This window comes from Octopus sinensis, unplaced genomic scaffold (assembly GCF_006345805.1).
Source record: "Octopus sinensis unplaced genomic scaffold, ASM634580v1 Contig14552, whole genome shotgun sequence".
Lineage (NCBI taxonomy): Eukaryota > Metazoa > Mollusca > Cephalopoda > Octopoda > Octopodidae > Octopus > Octopus sinensis.
The window spans coordinates 31,125-51,712 of record NW_021833271.1 but is presented as its reverse complement, the minus strand read 5'-3'; the positions used below and the strand labels follow the sequence as shown (position 1 = coordinate 51,712).

Here is a 20,588-nt window from a genome sequence, read left to right as displayed (position 1 = left end):
AAGATGTATTAAAAAGACCATGAATTATTACATCAATATATATATAGTAAGTATAATGAAGAATTTTTCATTACTCATGTGTCTCATTTTATTGGGGTACACAACTCATCATCATTATCATCATTATCGTTTAACATCCATTTTACATTCTGGCATGGGTGGGATGGTTTGAGTGAGGTCTGGAGAGCCAGCAGCTGCACCAGGCTCCAATCTGATCTGCCAATGTTTCTACAGCAGGATGCCCTTCCTAATGCTAACCTCTCCGAGAGTGTAGTGGGGGCCATCAGCACAGGTGCCAGTTAGGTGGGCCTGGCATTGATCATGTTCAGATAGTACTTTTTACGTGCCACCAGCACAGGAGCCAGTCAGGGGTTTCTGGCATCGGCCACATTTGGATGGTGATTTTTACGTGCCGCCAGCATAGGAACCAGTCATGCGATCCTGGCCTCAATCACATTTGGATACTGCTTTCTATGTGCCACGAGAACAGGAGCCAGTCAGGAGGCACAGGCCACAGCTACAATTTTGTTTTACTTGACTCAACAGGACTTCTCAAGCATAGCATATCACCCAACGCATCAGGGTACTCTTAAATGGACTGGACATGCAACACCGGCATCGGCCATGGTAGTGATCTCACTTCAGTTGCCAGGTTTTCTCAATCAAAAATAGGAGCTCTCTGAACTTTGCCCACGCTATTCTTATTCTAGCCATGACAATATCAGAGCAACCACCCCACTACAGAATTGGTTGCCTAGTTAGTGGAAGATATCAACTACTTCTAGTATTCCCTCCTTGCATGTGATGGAATATGATTTCTGTACATCTTCAGTGTTTAATTCTTCCCAGTTAACCTTCCTTTGATATTGCTGCACCTTTTATGTGTCCATTGATTACACCGGGTACATCATATGGAGTTTCTACCTATGCCTTTTCTAAAGATTGAGCAGGGCCATCTACCTGAAGGTGTTTGTGATTTTTCATCCTCCCTACTTACTAAAACTTTGGTTTTTGCTATGTTAACCCTAAGGCTCTTCAATTCTAGACCTTGCTTCTACACCCTAAACTCTCTCTCTGGTTCTGGCAGTGACTTGGCTATTAGAACATGGTCATCAGCATAGAGGGGCTTCCTCTGTTATTGCCTGGAGGACTATAATGAATAAGAGGGGACTGAGGACTGATCCCTGGTGAATCTATACTTCTACCTGGAATTATCCACTATACTCGTTGCCAACTGTCATCTTACTGACTGTATCTCTGTACAGCTCTTATCAACCACTTGTCCATCCTCAGTTTTCACATTGGCCATCAGATAAGCTTTCTCCAAGTCAACAAAAGCCAAGTACAGAGGTTTATATTTGGCCAGATATTTCTCCCGCAGTTACCTTACCAAAAATATAGCATCAGTGGTGCTTCTGCTTGGCACAAAACCAAACTGCATCTTATCTAGGCTAACTCTTTCCATAATTAGTTGGGCTGTGACCCTCTCCGTAACTTTCATCACCTGATCCAATAATCTGAAACTACCTGATTTACGATGTGGATGACAAGACCATAATCCACACCACCTGATATTTTAAGCATCTCAGCAGTGATTACTTATGAGACAGGTGCTTCTGTTTTCATATCCTTAATTTCTTTATCTACCAGGGTACTATCAATTTTTATAGTGTTTCATTTTATTACACTTCTGTTTTCCTTTCCACCACACATTTAATTCAACAAAAATGTCTTTCCATTATAATCCACTAAAAGCAATAGATTTCTCAGCTCACATTAGTATTGCACATCCAACAAAAGGTATTAATCTAATGCCTACCAGCGCTCATATCATGTTTCCATGCAACGTTCAAATCCACACAAAAATACCATGCAATATGCCTTTTAAATAAAGCTGCAAATTTTTGAATTTTTTGTATTCAATTGCAACCAAAGTTGTTATAAAGTCACTAGAAAATGGAGAAAGCTTTTGACAGGTCCCCTGCTCCTTAATCTGGTAGCCAACGTAGAAGCTAGTGATAGATGAGTGCTTGGTGAGAGCCATACAAGCCATGTACAGGGATGCTGTCAGTAAGGTGAAAGTTGGCAATGAGAAGAGTAATGGATTTTGTGTACAGTTAGGTATTCATCAAAGATCAGTTCTTAGCTTCCTCTTCTTATCATAGTCCTCCACGCCATAACAGAAGAATTTAAGACTGATTGCCTTTGGGAGCTCCTCTATGCTGATGAGTTTGTTCTTATAGCTGAATCTCTACTAGAATTGTAAAAGAAATTTCAGGTGTGGAGACAAGGTCTGGAATAAAAGGGCCTCAGAATTAATTAAGCAAAGACCAAAGTCCTAGTAAGTAGGAAAGTAGACAAGTTATTAATCTCTTCAGGGAGACAGCTGTTCTTGATATGCAGAAAAGGTATAGGTAGAAATTCCATAAATTGTACTCAGTGTAACACACAAGAAATACTGCAGTATCACAGGAAGTTTAACAGAAAAACTATTCTTTGTGTGTCACAGGTAAGTAGGTACAATAAAAACTAAGAATGTATGAAGTAGGTGGGCAGTTCTTTACAAGTGTGGATAGCTTCCATTACCTTGATGACCAAGTTAACAGTGGAGGAGAATGCTCTGAAAATGTTGCTAGAATAAGAATGTGCTGGGCAATATTGCAGGTAACAAAAGGCCTCTCTCTCAGAGTGAAAGGTAGAACAGATGATGCCTATGTATGGATAGTGACAGTGAAACATGGGCTGTGACTGCAGAGGGTAATTGAAGGCTTGAAAGAAATGTGCAATGTCAGTGTGCATGTACAATAGAGTGTAAGAATTTTGAGAAAAAAATTGGGTATAAGTGGCATCAGATGCAGTGTGCAAGAGAGAAGACTGTGCTAGTACTGTCATGTGATGCATAAGGCTGAGGATAGCTGCATAAAGAAGTGCTGATCTGTAAACTTTTAAATGAGGTAAACTGAGGAAGATGCGAGACAAAGTGGTGAGAAATGATCTTCAGATGTTGAGCCTCACACAGGAGATGACAAAGGACCGAGACTTCTGGTGATTTGTTGTGCTTGAGAAGATATGTCAAACTAAGTAAAATTGTGGCCGTCCATACATACAGGCATGTCCTTTATGGCCGTGCCTTCCTCTCACACTCACCAATGTAATCTGTCCTTTGTCAAAATTCCCCCACTACCCATCTTCCAAATACCTCCCCTTCATTCCAACAACCATAATCCCCATTTGCTATAGTCACATCCACTCTATCTCAAATACCTAACTGCACACACTACATGCCCTCACATATCAATCACACTCCCTCCCAACCATTCCAGTTTCAATTTCTCTCACCATTACCTCCTAAAGTCACCTCATCCTCATCTCTAAACATTTCCCCTCACACTTTTGTAGAACATCGGCTTTCTATTCTCTTCGGACTACTACTACTCCCCACCAGATTCCGATGCAACTTCAACACCATCTATTTCTCTCTCGCTCTTTCTCTTGCTTTGAATGTCTCTATCTTTCTTTTAACTTTCTCTCTCTTCTTTTTTTCCTTCTGGAGTAGCCAAGTATCTCTTCCGTAGTATGACATTTATCTCTATTCCCCTATCATATTCTAATCTCTCACTTGGCACTAAGCTACTTCCCTCAGTTCCACTTCCTCTCCCAACTGAGAGGTCTCACAAGTTACTTGGCAACCCCACTGGTGCTGGTGCCACATGTGAAGGTGCATGGCTTAGTGGTTAGTGTATTTGGCTCATGATAATAAAACTGTTAGTTTGACTCCCAACAGTACATTGCATCCTTGAGCAAGATGCTTCAATATCATGTTGCTCCAATCACTGGGTTGACAAAAATTAATTGTACCTGTAATTCAAAGGGCCAGCCTTGCCACATTCATTGTCACACTGAATCTCTCTGAGAACACATATCTGTGGAGTGCTTAGTCACTTGTATGGTAATTTCATGAGCAGGCTGTTCCAATGACCCAATCAACTGGAACACTCATCACCATTACCAATGGAGTGCCAGTTGGTGCCATATAAAAAAAGTCATCAGTGCTGGTGTTGCATTAAAAGCACCCAGTACACTCTGTAAGGTGGCAGGCATTAGGAAGAGCAATCAGCCATAGAAACCATGGCAAATCAAACAATTGGGCCTGGTGCAGCTCTCTGGCTTGCCAGCTTTTATGAAACCATCCAACCCATGCCAACATCAAAGACAGACATCAAAATGATGATGAGGGCAATTTATATCCTTCTAATAAGGATGTGTTCATTCTGTTAATGCTTTAGAAATGTTTCTAATCATTCTTCTCTGTGACTGCACAGACATAACTGTAGTTATGTAATGTAGTGTTGAATATTTCAGCATTTTACACAGTGACAGCACAGTAAAAACAATATGTCCGTCGGGTTACACTAATGATTTCAAACCCACGCAATGATGTGGCAATCTTTTCTGGGGAAAGTGGAAGTGCATGCCGAAATTGTGTGTACTTGTAACTGCTGGCTAAGGTCCCCTAATCAGCCTCATCTAAGCATTATAATTCTTGAATTTTAACATATGATTTCAGAACTATTTTTCATAAGAAAGCTATAAATTAGGAAAAGAATAAGGAGACTAAGGCCAATATAGCATTTGCAGTTTGTTAAATTGGATAATAAATTGAATTCCTGCCATTTCATATAGTGATATAAATTGTTTGTAACTATCCCAGAATACTTTATAAATATGGTCTACACTAGGAGTGAGGAGCTCATCACCTGATTTTAAATTTGAAATTACTCAATGAGAAAATCTATAAAGATCCATATGAAAAAATTTAAATAGTAATGTAATATACATAGCATATCTATGAATTTGAAAGATTCATTAATTTTCTCAGTAAAAATGTACCTCAGAAATTCTTATACACCTTTCAATTTACTTTTCATACTGAACAGTTCCCCCAACTCTTCCTTAGGCCATTGGTCATTGATTAATGAAGACCACAGATGAACCATCAACTTCAAGCAATCTACATGCATGGAACTGTTTCTAACTTGGTGAGGCCAATGTTATCCTGTCTCAGACAGGTTCTGAATTTTTTACTTAGTGCTGCTTTGTAGTAACTTGACATCATTTAACTTGCAATAACTGCATTAATTCCAAATATTCTGTTCTATGACAAAAAAAAAAAAAGAACATTGCTGCTGTCATTTCACATCTGTTATCTATACTGGCATGGTGAACTGTTTGACAGGAGCTGGTAAGTCTGGGAGCCACATCAAGCTTTAGTGTCTGTTTTCGCATGGTTTATACAACTGGATCTCCTTCCTAGTGCTAAGTGTCCAACTGACAGATTTATTAAATCTCCATGAACATTGTATAGGGAATCATATAAATCAAAATAACTTAAGAGATTTAACCAATTTGGACCAGTAGAAAGGCCAAAAAGAGGTAATATTTCAGTATTTATATGCATTCGTTCACTGTTTCCCTATTTCAGCAAAAATGCCTTACTACATTTAAAACAACTCCACTTAAACTACATAGAAAATATTTAAATAAACACACTAAAAATAGTTAATCAACCTGAAAACTTCACTAAAACTGAGGGAGTAGTTTCCCAATATAAGTTTTGCCATCTTCACACCCTACTCCAACAAACCAAACTACATCTCTCCTCTTACTCACATTTCCCCTTTTAATGCACTATGCTTATCTCTTGCTCCCCAGTCCTGTCCACACTGCACTGCTCACAGTATCATTACTATCCTGTTGTCCCCTACCCACTCTATGCCCAGGTTTTAACAGTCACTGCATACCCCACCCCCACACACCTTGCATTCACTCTCTATACATGTACCTTGGCAACTCCCACCCTTTTATATTCTGACCCCATGTCTTTAGAGCATACTCTTCCACTTTGCTACCACTTATCTCCTCCTGGCTCTTCTCTACCATCCCATTTATATTCTGATCCCCATTCCTTGTGAGCATGCTCTGGTGCTTTACCACCATCTCTCTCTGCTCTCTTGCACTCTCTTTCTCTTTCTCCTGCTCTCTTGCACTCTCCCTCTTTCTCCTGCTCTCTGACAATCTCCCTCTTTCTTTTGCTCTCTTTCACTCCCTTTCTCTATTCCTTAGACTGGTTAACTATGTATCACTTCTACAGCAACACACCCATTACTGGCCTCAATCGCGATCACTCCTTCTCTCTCCTTCTGACTGGGTAATCATGTATCTCCTCTGCAGCAACACATCTATTTGTTTCTCTGTCATACACTAACCTTTCATCATCTGGCACAAGATCACCTCCAATGCCACATCGTCTCTCAAAGGATCTTTATCTTACAAGTTATTTGGTGACTCTGTTATTGTTGGTGCCACATAAAAAGCATCCATTCCACACTGTATAGTGGTTGGCGTTTGGAAGAGCATCCAACTGTTAAAAAAAAACATGCCAAAACTGATCTCAGTTGTGCTGGTGTCACATAAGCATTCAGTCCATTCAAAATCATGTCAAAACAGAAAGCATAGCATGGTGCAGTCTTCCGCTTGGTGACCTCTAGTCAAAATGTCCAACCCATGCCAACATGGAAAGTAGATGTTAAATGATGATGATGATGGTGATAATGATGATTTCTGAAAGGAAAATTATTTGTACTTACAAATGTAATACTGAGCAAGAAACAAAGCTAAACTAGACACTCTGACATTAAAACCCAGAGCTGACTATAACACTTAAACTGAAAGTAGAACTTTAAGTACTTTATGAATATATTAATAAATTACAAACAATTCTGTATAACATAAAATAACATTCTAAATGATAAAGAAGCATGTAACAACTTACTCTTATATCTCAAAGTAAAAACAACAGTTTCTTTTCCTTCTGAGTTTTCCACTGTTAAGGTATAAGTATCTATAACATCATCTTTGGTGTCTTCTATCTTCAAACTAGTACAGCTTCCTTTGAAAGGAAACTCATCTTGTAAATAATCAGTTATTAAATATTTGTTTGAGTCAATTGATTCCTCATTTTTCTGCCATTTTACATCAGATTTTGGATGCGAATAAAAACACTGTTTCAAAATTACAGTTTCTCCATTGGAAACATTTCTCTTTTTTGGACAATTTGATCCTGAACTGAACATAGGTCTCACTGGTGAAAAAAAAAGAAAATATTAAAAGAGAAAATACACGTGTACTAGAAATTAAATATTTTCTGAAACTAACAATAAATATTCTAAATTATCAATTGAAGATTATTGTAAGTTTTTGGTATAAATATGATGAAATAATGCTTTCTACTATAGGCAAAAAAGCCTGGAATTTTGAGGAAGGGGCTAGTCAATTATATCAACCCCAGTGCTTAACAGGTACTTATTTTATCAATTCCAAAAGAATGAAAGGCAAAGTAGGCCTTGGTGGAATTTGAACTCAGACTATGATGCATATGGCAGTATAACCAAGCATTTAGAGTACTGATTGATGCAGTATAGGAGAGGGTAATGTGAATTAGCAATGGCAAAAGGCCACAAGTAGTGGGGCATGGGAAGATAAAGGTTGCAAGCCAGCCACTGTAAGGAAGAAGAATGATCGAAAATGGGGAAGTAGGAGTTTCTGTTGATTCTGATGGTAAATATCACTTGTCACTTTTTACCATCAAGAGACCTGAGCTTGTCATACGGTGCTAAGAAAAAAAGGTGGTAAAGCTGACAGTTCCCTAAGAAGGAAACATCGAAGATGCTCTCCTCAGGAAAGAAAATATGATAAGGTTGTTTAAAACTTTGGGAAAACAATGGAAGAGAGGTAATATACCTTCCTGTAGAGACAATGTCAGAGGATTTGTTGGAATCAGGGTTCACTTGATGCTCGGGAGTTTTGGACTAGGTGCAAATGACACAAAAGATGTTACAAGAAAATTGCCAGAAGTTGTCAAGAAAGCAACTTATTATATCTTCCTGAGGAGAGAGCATGAGTGACGAAGCAAGAATTAGCAATGAGGATGGTAGAAATAACTGATCCAGAGTTGCAACATCTGATCACCAAAGCTTGGGCTGTTGCATGCTTATGTTGTTGTTTACACCAGTAGGTGGCCCTGGACAGTTCTAGTGCCATGATGGAAAGGGCTGAAACACCCACAGAGCTGCTTTACTGCCCAAAAAGAAATCAATGTCTGCATATAAGTTTTTAGCTCCTTGATTGCAATTAAACAGACACTTGCTAATTAGACATCCAGCAACTTTGTCAAAAATTCTTTTCCATCACTTTTTAACAAACCCAGTACCATGAACATATGTTGTATTTGCTATCCACAGTGAATCCAGTTCAACCTTCTACACACAACAAAACATTCAATCAGTTCCTTTTTTTCAACTCTATTCATTATCTAAGATGTCACTATTATAGCTTCTAATTTAAAACTACAAGTCAAGTGAGCAACTTCAAGTGATGTATAGAAGTGGATAACTTGGTCTCCTGATTATTTTTATAGATGTGGCCAAAGACAAGACACTACTGTGTAAAATAAAGAGGAAGGTTTTTCAAAGGATTCAAATTGATATAATCTGTACAAGATATCAATTCAGAAATTTTGAGATTTGGGTAACTTAGAATGGGATTATCACTATGTGATATTGTCTCAGATATCACCTTGAGATTATTATTTCCAAGTGACTAATCCTTTACAAAGTTTGAAATTTGTGCTCAAAGATCACTTAATCAAAAATGAAGAAATATGCAATTATCTGCATCATCTCTAATAAAGACAATCTCTACAATTCTACTCAGAAACAGCCTATTGATTTCACAGCCAATATTTCTAAGATTATGATGATTCATCACCTCCTACTTTAACTTTGATCTCAAGACATCTGAAGAAATATAAAACTAGGTCTCCTAGAAACCATTACCTTTATGTTACAAAGTGGTTTTCATGAAGTTCTAAACAGGATACAAACATTTCTCTTCTTTCTAAAGCTAACAAATATAATATGATATAGAATTTAAATGAAAACTCTGTTACTAAAAGTTTTAGGAAGATCTTAGAAAAATAAATATTTTTTGCCAAAAAGGAAACTAACACCATATGTATCATCATCATCATCATCATCGTTTAGCGTCCGTTTTCCATGCTAGCATGGGTTGGACGGTTCTACTGGGGTCTGTGAAGCCAGAAGGCTTCATCAGGCCCAGTCAAATCTGGCAGTGTTTCTACGGCTGGATGCCCTTCCTAACGCCAACCACTCCGTGAGTGTAGTGGGTGCTTTTTACGTGCCACCTGCACAGGTGCCAGACAGAGCTGGCAAACGGCCACGAACGGATGGTGCTTTTATGTGCCACCGGCACGAGGGCCAGGCAAGGCTGGCAATGGACACGAAACGGGGCGGTGCTGGTAACGGTCGCGAAACGGAAAGTTCTCTTACATGCCACCGGCACTGGTAACACATCTGCAATTTCCATTGATCGATTTCCATTGATCGATTTCGATTCTGATCCTCACTTGCCTCAACACGTCTTCACAAGTAGAGTTTTGTGTCCCAAGAAGGGAAGGTATGCATACGTAGGCTGGCTCCATCCCATGTAGAAGGCCACGGGTTATGGACTCACTTGTCCTGCCGGGTCTTCTCACGCACAGCACACTTCCAGAGGTCTCGGTCTCTAGTCATTTCCTCAGTGAGACCTAAAGTTCGAAGGTCGTGCTTCACCACCTCGTCCCAGGTTTTCCTGGGTCTGCCTCTTCCACAGGTTCCCTCAACCGCTAGGGTGTGGCACTTTTTCACACAAACTATCTTCATCCATTCTCGCCACATGACCATACCAGCGCAAACGTCTCTCTTGCACACCACAACTGATGCTTCTTAGGTCCAGCTTTTCTCGCAAGGTACTTACACTCTGCCGAGTGTGAGTACCGGCATTACACATCCATCGGAGCATACTGGCTTCATTTCTAGCGAGCTTACGCATATCCTCAGCAGTCACGGCCCATGTTTCACTGCCATGTAGCATGGCTGTTCGTACACACGCATCATACAGTCTGCCTTTCACTCTGTGCGAGAGGCCTTTTGTCACCAGCAGAGGTAAGAGCTCTCTGAACTTTGCCCAAGCTATTCTTACTCTAGCAGTTACACTTTCAGCACACCCACCCCCGCTGCTGACTTGGTCACCTAGGTAACGGAAACTATCAACTATTTCTAGTTTTTCTCCCTGGAAAGTGACGGAAGTTGGTCTCAGAGCATTTTCAGTGTTTATTATTCCTGAGCATCTGCCACATACAAAAACCATCTTCCTAGTTAGCCTTCCTTTGACATTGCTGCATCTCTTATGTGTCCATAGCTTACACTTGGTGCATCTTATAGAGTTTCTACCTACACCTTTTCTACAGATCGAGCAGGGCCATCTACCTGAAGGTGTTTGTGATTTGTCTACCTTCCTACTGATTACGACTTTGGTTTTAGCTAGATTGACTCTGAGGCCCTTCGATTCTAATCCTTGTTTCCACACCTGAAACTTCTCCTCCAGTTCTGATAGCGACTCAGCAATTAGAGCAAGGTCATCAGCATAGAGGAGCTCCCAAGGGCATCCTGTCTTGAATTCCTCCGTTATTGCCTGGATGGAGGACTATGATAAATAGGAGGGGGCTGAGTACTGAGCCTTGGTAGACTCCTACCTCTACCCGGAATTCTTCACTGTACTCATTTCCAACCCTCACCCTACTAGCGGCGTCCCTATACATGGCCCGCACAGCTCTCACTAACCATTCATCTATCCCTAGTTTCCTCATTGCCCACCAGATAAGGGATCGGGGGACCCTGTCGAAGGCTTTCTCCATGTCAACAAAAGCCAGGTACAGGGGCTAATCTTTGGCTAGGTATTTCTCCTGCAGCTGCCTTACCAGGAATATAGCATCAGTAGTACTTTTCCCTGGCACAAACCCAAACTGCATCTCATCTAAACTAACTCTCTCTCTAATTAGTTGGGCTATGACCCTCTCCGTAACCTTCATCACCTGGTCCAACAGCTTGATACCTCTGTAGTTATTTGTATCTAGGGCATCACCTTTACTTTTGTAGCAGTTGACTATTATACTGCTACACCAGTCATTGGGTATGACCCCGTTGTGTATCACCTGATTAACTATACGGGTGACTAGGCTATAGCCGACACTACCAGACATTTTGAGCATCTCTGCAGTGATTCCTGATGGGCCTGGGGCTTTCCCTGTCTTCATGCTTCTAATTGCCTTAGCTACCACGGAACTATTAACTCGTATAGCTGGTCCCTCTGTTGGGTCAACATTCGGCAGACTCTCTTTATCCCATTCATTTTCTTCATTCAGCAACCTTTCATAGTGGCATCTCCAAACCTCTCTCTTTGCATCCTCATTTAGCGCAAGTGAACCATCTTCCATGCGAACACACTTCTCTCCTACCACATCACGATTCTCTCTCACACACTGTCTTGCAACACGAAACACCTCCAGTCTTTGGTCCTCACGGCGCAGAACATTGGCAAATTTTTTCTTATCTGCTTCCCCTCTGGCTAAATAAACCTGTCTCCTAGCTTCTCTTTTGGCAGTCTGATACAATTCCCTGCTACCCCCATTTTTCCAGACCTTCCAAGCCTGTCTCTTTTCTCTAATAGCCCTGTCTACAATATTGTTCCACCACCACATTATTCTAGGTCGAGAGGGGACTTTGCACCAGCCACAGATCTGGTCAGTGGCTCTCAGCAGGTTGTCCCTTAGAAACGTCCAGCTGTCTTCTACCCCTAACAACAAATATTTTATGCTCTTGGTCTATAATTTAATTCATATGCTTCCAATTAATGTGAAAAAACACTTTCAGTTCTTTTCTGGAAATATTGATGACAATCACTTTATTAAAACAACTGAGTTGACAACTAAGTTTCTGCCGTTTTTTAAATTTTGGAATTTATTGCATTTTTAAATTTTGGAATCTATTTTTTTGTTTCTAGTTAATCTTAGTTAATTTTTGTTTATTTTCAGATCATTAAAATGGAATGTCAAGTTAAGAGAAACGAGCATTTCCGATACCGCCTTCATTTTGCTTTTAATCAAGGTTCTAAGGCCGAAAAAGCTGCTCGTGACATTTGTGCTGTGTATGGAGAGGGTACCATAGCTGAAAAAGCCACTCGTGATAGGTATGTGGAGTTCAAAAATGGAAATTTTGACCTCGAGGACGCACCTTGTTCTGGTCGTCCAGTTGAGTTCAATGAAGAGCAATTAAACCAACTTTTGCACAAAATTTCTCATCAAATGACAAGGGAACTGGCAGAGAAAATGGAATGCTCCCACACTGCCATAGAAAAGCATCTTCACTCAATGGGAAAGGTTCAGAAGTATGGAGCATGGGTTTTCGCATGTTCTAAGTGACAACAACAAAAATTAACAAGCCACAATCTCCACTGGTTTCCTTGCTCATCACCGCTCAACTCAAAGACACAAGCAACGATTTCTTTACTGAATCGTTACTGGCGATGAAAAATGGTGCCTGAACATCAATATGAAACAGCGTAAGGAATGGCTTAACCCCGGTAAATAAGGGACACTGCGTGTAAAACAAGATCTTCATCAGCGTAAAATGATGTTGTGTATATGGTGGGACTGGGAAGGAATTATCCATTACGAATTGCTTGAACAGAACCAAACGGTCAATGTTGAACTCTATGTTCAACAGAGGGAACAACTCAACATGGCTATTCAAGAGAAAAGACCTAATCGGCTGCATAAAGCTCTTCTGCTGCATGACAACACCCACCCTCATATCGCCAAAATGGCCAAGGAAGTCATTCAAACGCATGGCTGAGAAGTGCTGCTACACCCACCATACTCTCCTAATTTGGCACCAATGGATTTCCACCTCTTTCTATCTCTTTCAAGTGCTATGTGTGGATTTTCGTTCAATAATGATGCAGAATTGAGAGCTTGAATCAATTTTTTGAGCCGAAATCGGGTGATTTCTACCAACGAGGTATTGAAAATCTTGTTGAACATTGGGAAGAAGTAATAAATAACAAGGGTGAATGCATTATTGATTAATTAGTTGTTATTTTTCATTAAACCTGTTAAAAAATTTTAATTTAAAAAAACCGTAGGAACTTAGTTGCCAACCCAATACAATTCTTCAGTATTTATATCTCAAACAATTCCTGAAAATTATAATTAAAATTATCACTTTTATTGATACACATAAAAAGAAACAAAGTCCAACAATCTTCTAATGGGATAAAATTAAATAAATACCTGAACAATTTTACCATTCCAAAAATAAAAATTGAATTGTAAATACGAGGGGCGTTCAATAAGTAATGCCCCTGACCCACTTCCCATAGCAGTAGAGCAACGAAACTTGGCACAGTTATTAGTCTTTTTCTACATAGGAACCACCCAGAGTTATGCATTTCTCCCATTGTTTGATGCAGCTCTGGAGACCGTTATTGTAGTAGACCCCCAGCTTGGTCCTCCAACCACGACATGACTTCAGAAATCAAGGCTGCATCATCTGGGAAACGCTTTCCTTTCAAAAATAACTTCATGGCTGGGAAGAGGTGAAAATCAGAGGGTGCAAGGTCAGGAGAGTAGGGGGGATTAGGGAGGAGTTCATAGCCGCATGCCTGTGCTTCTGATCTGGCGACACACGAGTTGTGGACCAGAGCGTTGTCCTGCAGAAGGAGGATACCTTTGCTGATCTTGCCCCGCCTCTTGATTTTGATAGCTTCTCTTAATTTCCTCAAAAGTGAAGCATAATAGGCTCCTGTAATTGTGGTACCATTTTCCAGGAAATCTGGCATCACTACTCCGTCCTGGTCCCAGAAGGTTGTGAGTATGACTTTGCTAGCGGAGGGCTGCACCCTTGCCTTCTTTGGAGGAGGTGAGTAACGGTGATTCCACTGCATTGACTGGGCTTTGGTCTCTGGATCATAGTGATGAACCCAGGTTTCATCCTGTGTAATCAGTCTTTTGAAAAATTTTGACTCATCTTCTTGGCACATCTCCAAATTCATCCTCGAGCAATCAACGCGTTCTTGCTTCTGGAAAGGCGTGAGCAACCTGGGAATCCATCTGGCAGACACCTTTTGCATATGCAAATGATCATGAATGATAGTTTTCACAGACCCGGTACTAATCTTGACCTCATGGGCTATTTGGGAAATAGTTATGCGTCGATCTTCCAAAATGGCAGCCTCAACTTGATGGACAAATGCCTCATCAATGGCAGAAGGGGGGGCGAACAGATCTGGGAGCTGTTTCCACAGAGTTCCGACCATGTTTGAATTCACGATACCAGCGTTTTACAAGGTCATATGATGGGGCATCATCACCATAAGTTACTTTCATTTCATCAAAAGTCTCCCGTGGTGTGCGTCCTTTCAAATACAAAAACGTGATCACTGCTCGACACGCAACAGGCTCCATTTCACACTTGACACAGTTCAAACACCTGTAAATCAGAAACCACAATTAGTTCAGAGCTGTAATTTGCCACTTAATCTATAATGATATAAATAATTGCACATGCAAAATTTCAGCTAGATCAAACAACTGCAAGCGGGTCAGGGGCATTACTTATTGGCTTTGTAAAATACTTGCCTGAAATTTTGTAGTTTGATGACTTAATCACAATAAAATCATCATTGCTTACATGACACTCCCATGTACCAGTATTACTGAAGGAAGGATTGTTTATAGATAATACTTTTATATCATAAGTATTCTTAGTGGTGTTTCCCCATTTTTGCTTCAGTTCATATTTATGATTTGCTGGATTTCCACCAGATGCAGTGCAACTAATTATTATTTTATTTGTCTTTTTTGAAATATTAAAGTTTACTTGAGGAGGATCTTAAAAAAATAAAATAAAATAAAATAATCAAGGAACAGTTTCAATTTAGAAAATAGGATTAAAATTAAAAATTTCAGTTTCACACACATTTTAAATTCAGATTCTATGATTGTCATTGAACATGTTTCTCATACAGGATATCAAAGTAAAATACAGAAAGCAATCTAAACCACCACAATCTTGGGACAATTTTAGCTTGGCCCTGTGGCTAATGAAATCTTTATAAGGTTTTTAAGATTTACAGGAGGTTGCAACAGTGATATGTACTTCCATGCAGTACTTGTATCTGGATGGGTAGATTGTCCATTGAGAAATAACTGTATTCACCAGGAAGATAGTTTACTGAGTTGTAGAGTAAACAAACAATTCATGAAATTTCTACTAATAATATTCATAAAAATTGTCAAACCATACAGATATAAGAAATTAAAATCATTTCACAATGAAATTTCTTCACATAGCATACAAAAAAATGCCTCTCAATAAGAGGAATTAGAAGCGTTCTTCAGTAGATCATGGGAAAAAGGATATATCCGTTCTTCATCACAATATCAATGTAGTGTTTAAATGTATCCACTTATGGTAATAGCATGATAGGAAGAAAGTGGTATGATGCCAGACAAATGAAACCAAAGTAATTGAAAATACTAAGTCAAAAGATTCAAATATTAAGTTTTTATGTTGTTAAAGTTGATGTAGTTTTCATTCTGAGAACAAAATATAAATAAATTGAATAAAATAAATTATTGAAGTAAATACGTATGTAGTACTGAGATGAACTTTTTAAATGAACTGTTTAAATTTAAACAGTTAGCTTTGCTTTTTTTGTCTTCCTATCATTTTTAATTAGAGCCCTCTATCCAAAGTTATGGGTTTAAAACCAAATAAACAGTTGTATATCTTTTGGTTAGATTTGAATGGAACCTTTACTTTTGATGCCCTTATCCATAGATGCTTATGATTTTCAATTGTACATCAGACATTATGCTTTTGTCTTGTCATCCCTAATCAAAGTTTCTCAATCTCTTCTGTAATGATATTTAGGGTTTTTTCATTTCCACACTGAAAAATTTGATAAATGCATTATATTTGATTTATCCAAACTTGAAGACTGAATGTGACATCTTTGAAATTTGTTGTATTGATTTGATTGTATAACTAATACAGAATCTTTGTATGTTTCTAGGCGACTGTTTGTTGTAAAGTGGAGCTAACAGTGATTGGGGATTTCATTGCATACATATAGAAGAATACAGGTTATTTATTGCAGAAAAATATGGTCTCCAAATGACTGCTTATATTTGAAAAAATACTTCAATAGGATAGACACATTTTCTTGATGCTTTAAATCACCTCCTTTTCCTTCTCCTTCTTCATATCCACTCTCCATGATGGCAAGGAAGGGTAGTCACATATGGGACCTTACTGAGACCGCTGTTTTCATAGACAAGTTGGAAGACTATGCCACATTTGGCTAGGTTTTGACTATGTTTCAATAGATAGATGTGCTTCCTATGACCAACCTGTACACAGCGTACTAAATGTATTTTAGTGTAGTACCACCACGAGAGAAGTTGTCATATCTTTGGCTAGAGAAGACCAAATACACCTCTTGACTCTATGCTTTCTCTGTTCATTTACCAGCTACTTTACAGAGTGTATTGGGTGCACTTTATTGTGGAACCAGCATTAAAGACGAGGTTATGTCCTCAGCAAGAGAGAACTGAAGGGATCTCCTGACTCTATGCTTTCTCTGCTTATTTACCAACACCTTAACAGAGTGTATTGTAAATATTTTTTCTTATCACTATAAGAGTAGTGAGACTCAAAACTGCAGTAGTGTCCAGTGGATGATGTTTATTTTCCTACTGTAAATACCTCTCCCTGGCCACTCAGAAACTGGAGTTTCCCCAAAAACATAGCTGAGCCAAAATGCACATTTTATTGCTACATTTTCAGAAATATAGATATTTAAATTGCTTAATTACTGGCAATATAAAGTGTATCTCACATTTTATTTGGAAGTTCAATAGTCTTGTATAGGCATTTTTATAAGTTATATTAACTAGTGACATATTTTGCAATAACTATTCAAAATATTGATCTAGTTTGTTTCCGAAAGTAGAACTTCACCAAAAAAAGAGCCCCCCCCCCCACCAATCATTGTGAGCAAGCAAATCACATTAAAGTTGATGACTTGAAAACTAGATCAATATGTCCCATTTTTCATGGGTGCTGTAAAATGAACTAAAAAAAACAAACTCTTTTATTAGTTCATTGAAATGTACAGCACCCATGAAAAATGGGACACTTCTATCAGTAAGAAGGGAAATAAATTTTGCTGGGTAACAACTCATAAAAGAATATGCTGAGTATCTACAGCTGGCAACTGATCTTGACGGAATCTTGAGTAATCATATGTTTGTAGATTATATATGTGTATAAGAAGTTATTTTGCATTTAATTTAAGCATGCCTAAAGATGTGATTAATGTGTATTCTTCTCTGACATTATTGAAGTTGCATTTCCTTTCACAGCAGAAATGATTATGATGCTGCTGTCATTAGGACAATTTGTGATGACATTCATTTCTTCTTAAAATATGTTTTGGTTTAAAATGTTTGCCTTGCTCAGTAAATTTTTGTCTTTCCAGGTTAGCTCATATTTTCCAGTTTTTTTAACAAACATTTTGCTGAAAATAATGATTTCTAGGTAGGAGATGTAATCAAAAGTTTTATTGAAAACTTAGCTTCTCTAATTTCAAAATTCAGTGAGCTACCTTCAGTTAAGGATAATAAATGAGTTAGGTTGGGTACATCATTAGCTTTGAGACATCTTCTATGTGAACTGCATTAGTCTATTCAAATTCAAAATGAGATAATGCTTCAGTGGCATTGAATATAAAATCAAAATTTTTAGGTTTTGAATTGTGTTTTGACAAATTTTGAGTTCAAATGTCTTATTTATCAAGTTTCTATCCTAGGGAGAGATATTTCAATTAAACAGGTCTCTGTAAAACAAATTTGACACCTGTCTATCCATTAATAGTGCATAAGGATACTGAAATATTACAGGAGAAATTAAATGTGCCCACTTAAAACCCTAGTAAAAAGGATATCAATATTTAGAAATTGGGCAGTTGTAGATGTTTACAGAATACACCATTTGAAGTAGGGTGGTTGTAGAGAGCAAAATATGGACTTCAGAGACCAGAAAAATTACAAACACCCATATTCATTTAAACTGGAGAAACTGATGTGATGTTTGGTCACAATAAATCCCTTAGTAAAATCAAGGATCAACAAACCCAAATTATCTTTCAGTTCTTTTGTTCATATTTACAGGTCATGCTCTTAATCTGAGGGAGTTCTTTTGAAGCTCAACAACAATATTGCACAGAATGGATGTCATTAACATAATTCTTAAAGTAAATAGAGTGAATACAGCAGGGTCAGTGTTAGAATAATGATTTTTTTAGAGATCAGTCAACAAAAATTATTTGCAGACATTATCTTTCACAAACTCTCCAAGACTGGTAAGACTGATACAGCCTATGTTCAGTTGTACACATCAATATCTACAGGCAAGTCATAGGTGGGAAGGGAATTTCACATTGTTCAACTCTAAGAAGGTTTGATTATGCATAGTGGTCAATGAAATACAGTATTGACGAGAAGAATGGGAGAGATAGATGTATTGGGTGAACTTGGATGGAGGTTGTTTAAAGCTAGGAGCAGTGATCGGAGTAATAATAATAGAAGAAGCAGAGAGAAGAGAAGCACATGTACGAGCGAAAGATGGTATGTGTTACTGAGTCATTATCAATTAGTGGGGCTTTCACTGAGCAAATCTGTCCTGGGTGTAGGAGCAGTAATTCTTTGTGGATCTTACTTGAATTTTATAGAAAATCAGTAATTGCTCAAAAGCTGAAATATTTTCTACTTCTGAAGCGAAAAGGTAGTCTTTAGGATACTGTTTCAGTTAGGTTATGTGGGTTTTCAGGATATATTACCAGAAATTGTGAAACCTACCTTTTATAGTGACTACGACCTTAATATTAATCAGTTTTGTCCTCTTCAGTTCCACACAGGCTGACTTTATTTTTCCTTACTTTTAACTGATGAAGTAGTATTGATTTCATGACTACACTCCTTCCTTAAATAATTAACCACTTTACTGATCAAAAAGACTGAACTCCATTGCAGAATGATTGGTGATAGGAAGGGCATTCAGCTGAAAAGCCTATCACAACCCCCTAGCATAAAAAAAATCATATACACCAGAGAGAGATGATGTAAGGAATATCAGATGATGATGGACTATGACAAGTGGCAAGGGCTGAGGTGGAACAAATCCTTCTAACTCATGCCAGCATGGAAAAATAGGCATAAGACAATGATGATAATGATGATGATCATCATCATAGTTTAACGTCCACTTTCCATGCTGGCATGCATTGGACGGTTCGACTGAGGAGTGGCAAGCCAGAAGGCTGCACCAGGTTCCAATCTGATCTGGCATGGTTTCTACAGCTGGATGCCTTTCCTAATGCCAACCACTCTGATAGTGTAGTGGGTGCTTTTTATGTGCCACCAGTATGAGGGCCAGTCAGGCGATACTGGTATCGATCACCTCAAATGGTGCTTTTTATGTGCCACTGGCAATGACCATGCTCAAGTGGTGTTTTTTACATGCGTGTCGCTCACAAGTGAAGATGACCCACAAGTGAAGATGATTTTAGACACTTATGCAATCACAAGGAGACATAAATGCCCTCTCAGTGTACCCACTCTTGACCCAGTAGATCATCAAGGAGGTGTTGCTTGAAGAGAGAGAGGGCTGCACCAGCACTTAGCTGGTAGTCATTTTCAGCTGAGTAGACTAGAGCAATGTGAAGTGATGTGCTTTGCCCAAGGACACAATATGCCACTCAATCTGAGAATTTATACAAAGAAGTAAAAGACATTTGATGATGGTGAGGATATTAGTGATAGTAGTAGTAGTAACAGTAGTAGTAGTAGTAGTAGTAGGAGGAGGAGGAGGAGGAGGAACAAATATTTATATTTAACATACATTTCAACAGGATATTAATTTCCTTTCTATCTCGGAAATTTCCATTCTTTTCACTCTTTGCAATGGCAGAGCAGAAAACACGACTGATATTTTTACGATTAAAAGTTAATATTGAATTTGAAAGGAATTTCGATTTTCATTCTCCAACCACACTTCTGGGGTAGGGTTTCCTTTTGCATTACAGTCTATAATGGATGCTTGATTCTCAAATAATGTCACATTATCTGGTGCAGTAATATCAGGTGGATCTATAAAATTAAAAAAAAAAAAATTAATGAAATTTTTAAATATCACACACTGAAAAATTTTGAAGAAACATCCTGAAACACTTTGCTATAAATTATTATGAAATTTGTTTAATTCTTTGAATCCTAACATTCTGTCAGGTGTGCCACAATACCAGCCATCTACATGAAAATCACAAAAACACTGAAAAAATAAAGCAAATTCAACCGGAAAAAATGTAATAAATATAATACTTTCTACTATAGGTGCAAAGCCTGAAATTTGGGGGGGGGAGCTACTGGATTACATTAACCTCAATGTTGAACTGGTATTTATTCTATCACTCTGAAAGGATGAAAGACTAAGTCAACCTTTGCAGAATCTGAACTTTGAATGTAAAGACAAATGAAATACTGCTAAGCATTTTGTCTGGGGTACTAACGA

At 38.5% G+C, this 20,588-nt stretch overlaps 1 protein-coding gene across 1 annotated transcript in view; it reads right to left on the bottom strand.

Moving 5' to 3' along the window:
* LOC115230134 overlaps nt 1-20,040 on the bottom strand; it is a 60,714-nt gene extending 40,674 nt beyond the window's left edge. Inside the window, exons 1-3 of the mRNA XM_036499516.1 lie at nt 19,920-20,040; nt 14,594-14,845; nt 6,833-7,141 (exon numbers count right to left, since the gene is read on the bottom strand). Of these exons, the coding sequence (XP_036355409.1) occupies nt 6,833-7,133 (301 nt within the window). The 5' untranslated portion in view covers nt 7,134-7,141; nt 14,594-14,845; nt 19,920-20,040. The remainder of the gene's footprint in view (nt 1-6,832; nt 7,142-14,593; nt 14,846-19,919) is intronic.
* Between the last annotated feature and the right edge of the window lie 548 nt (nt 20,041-20,588).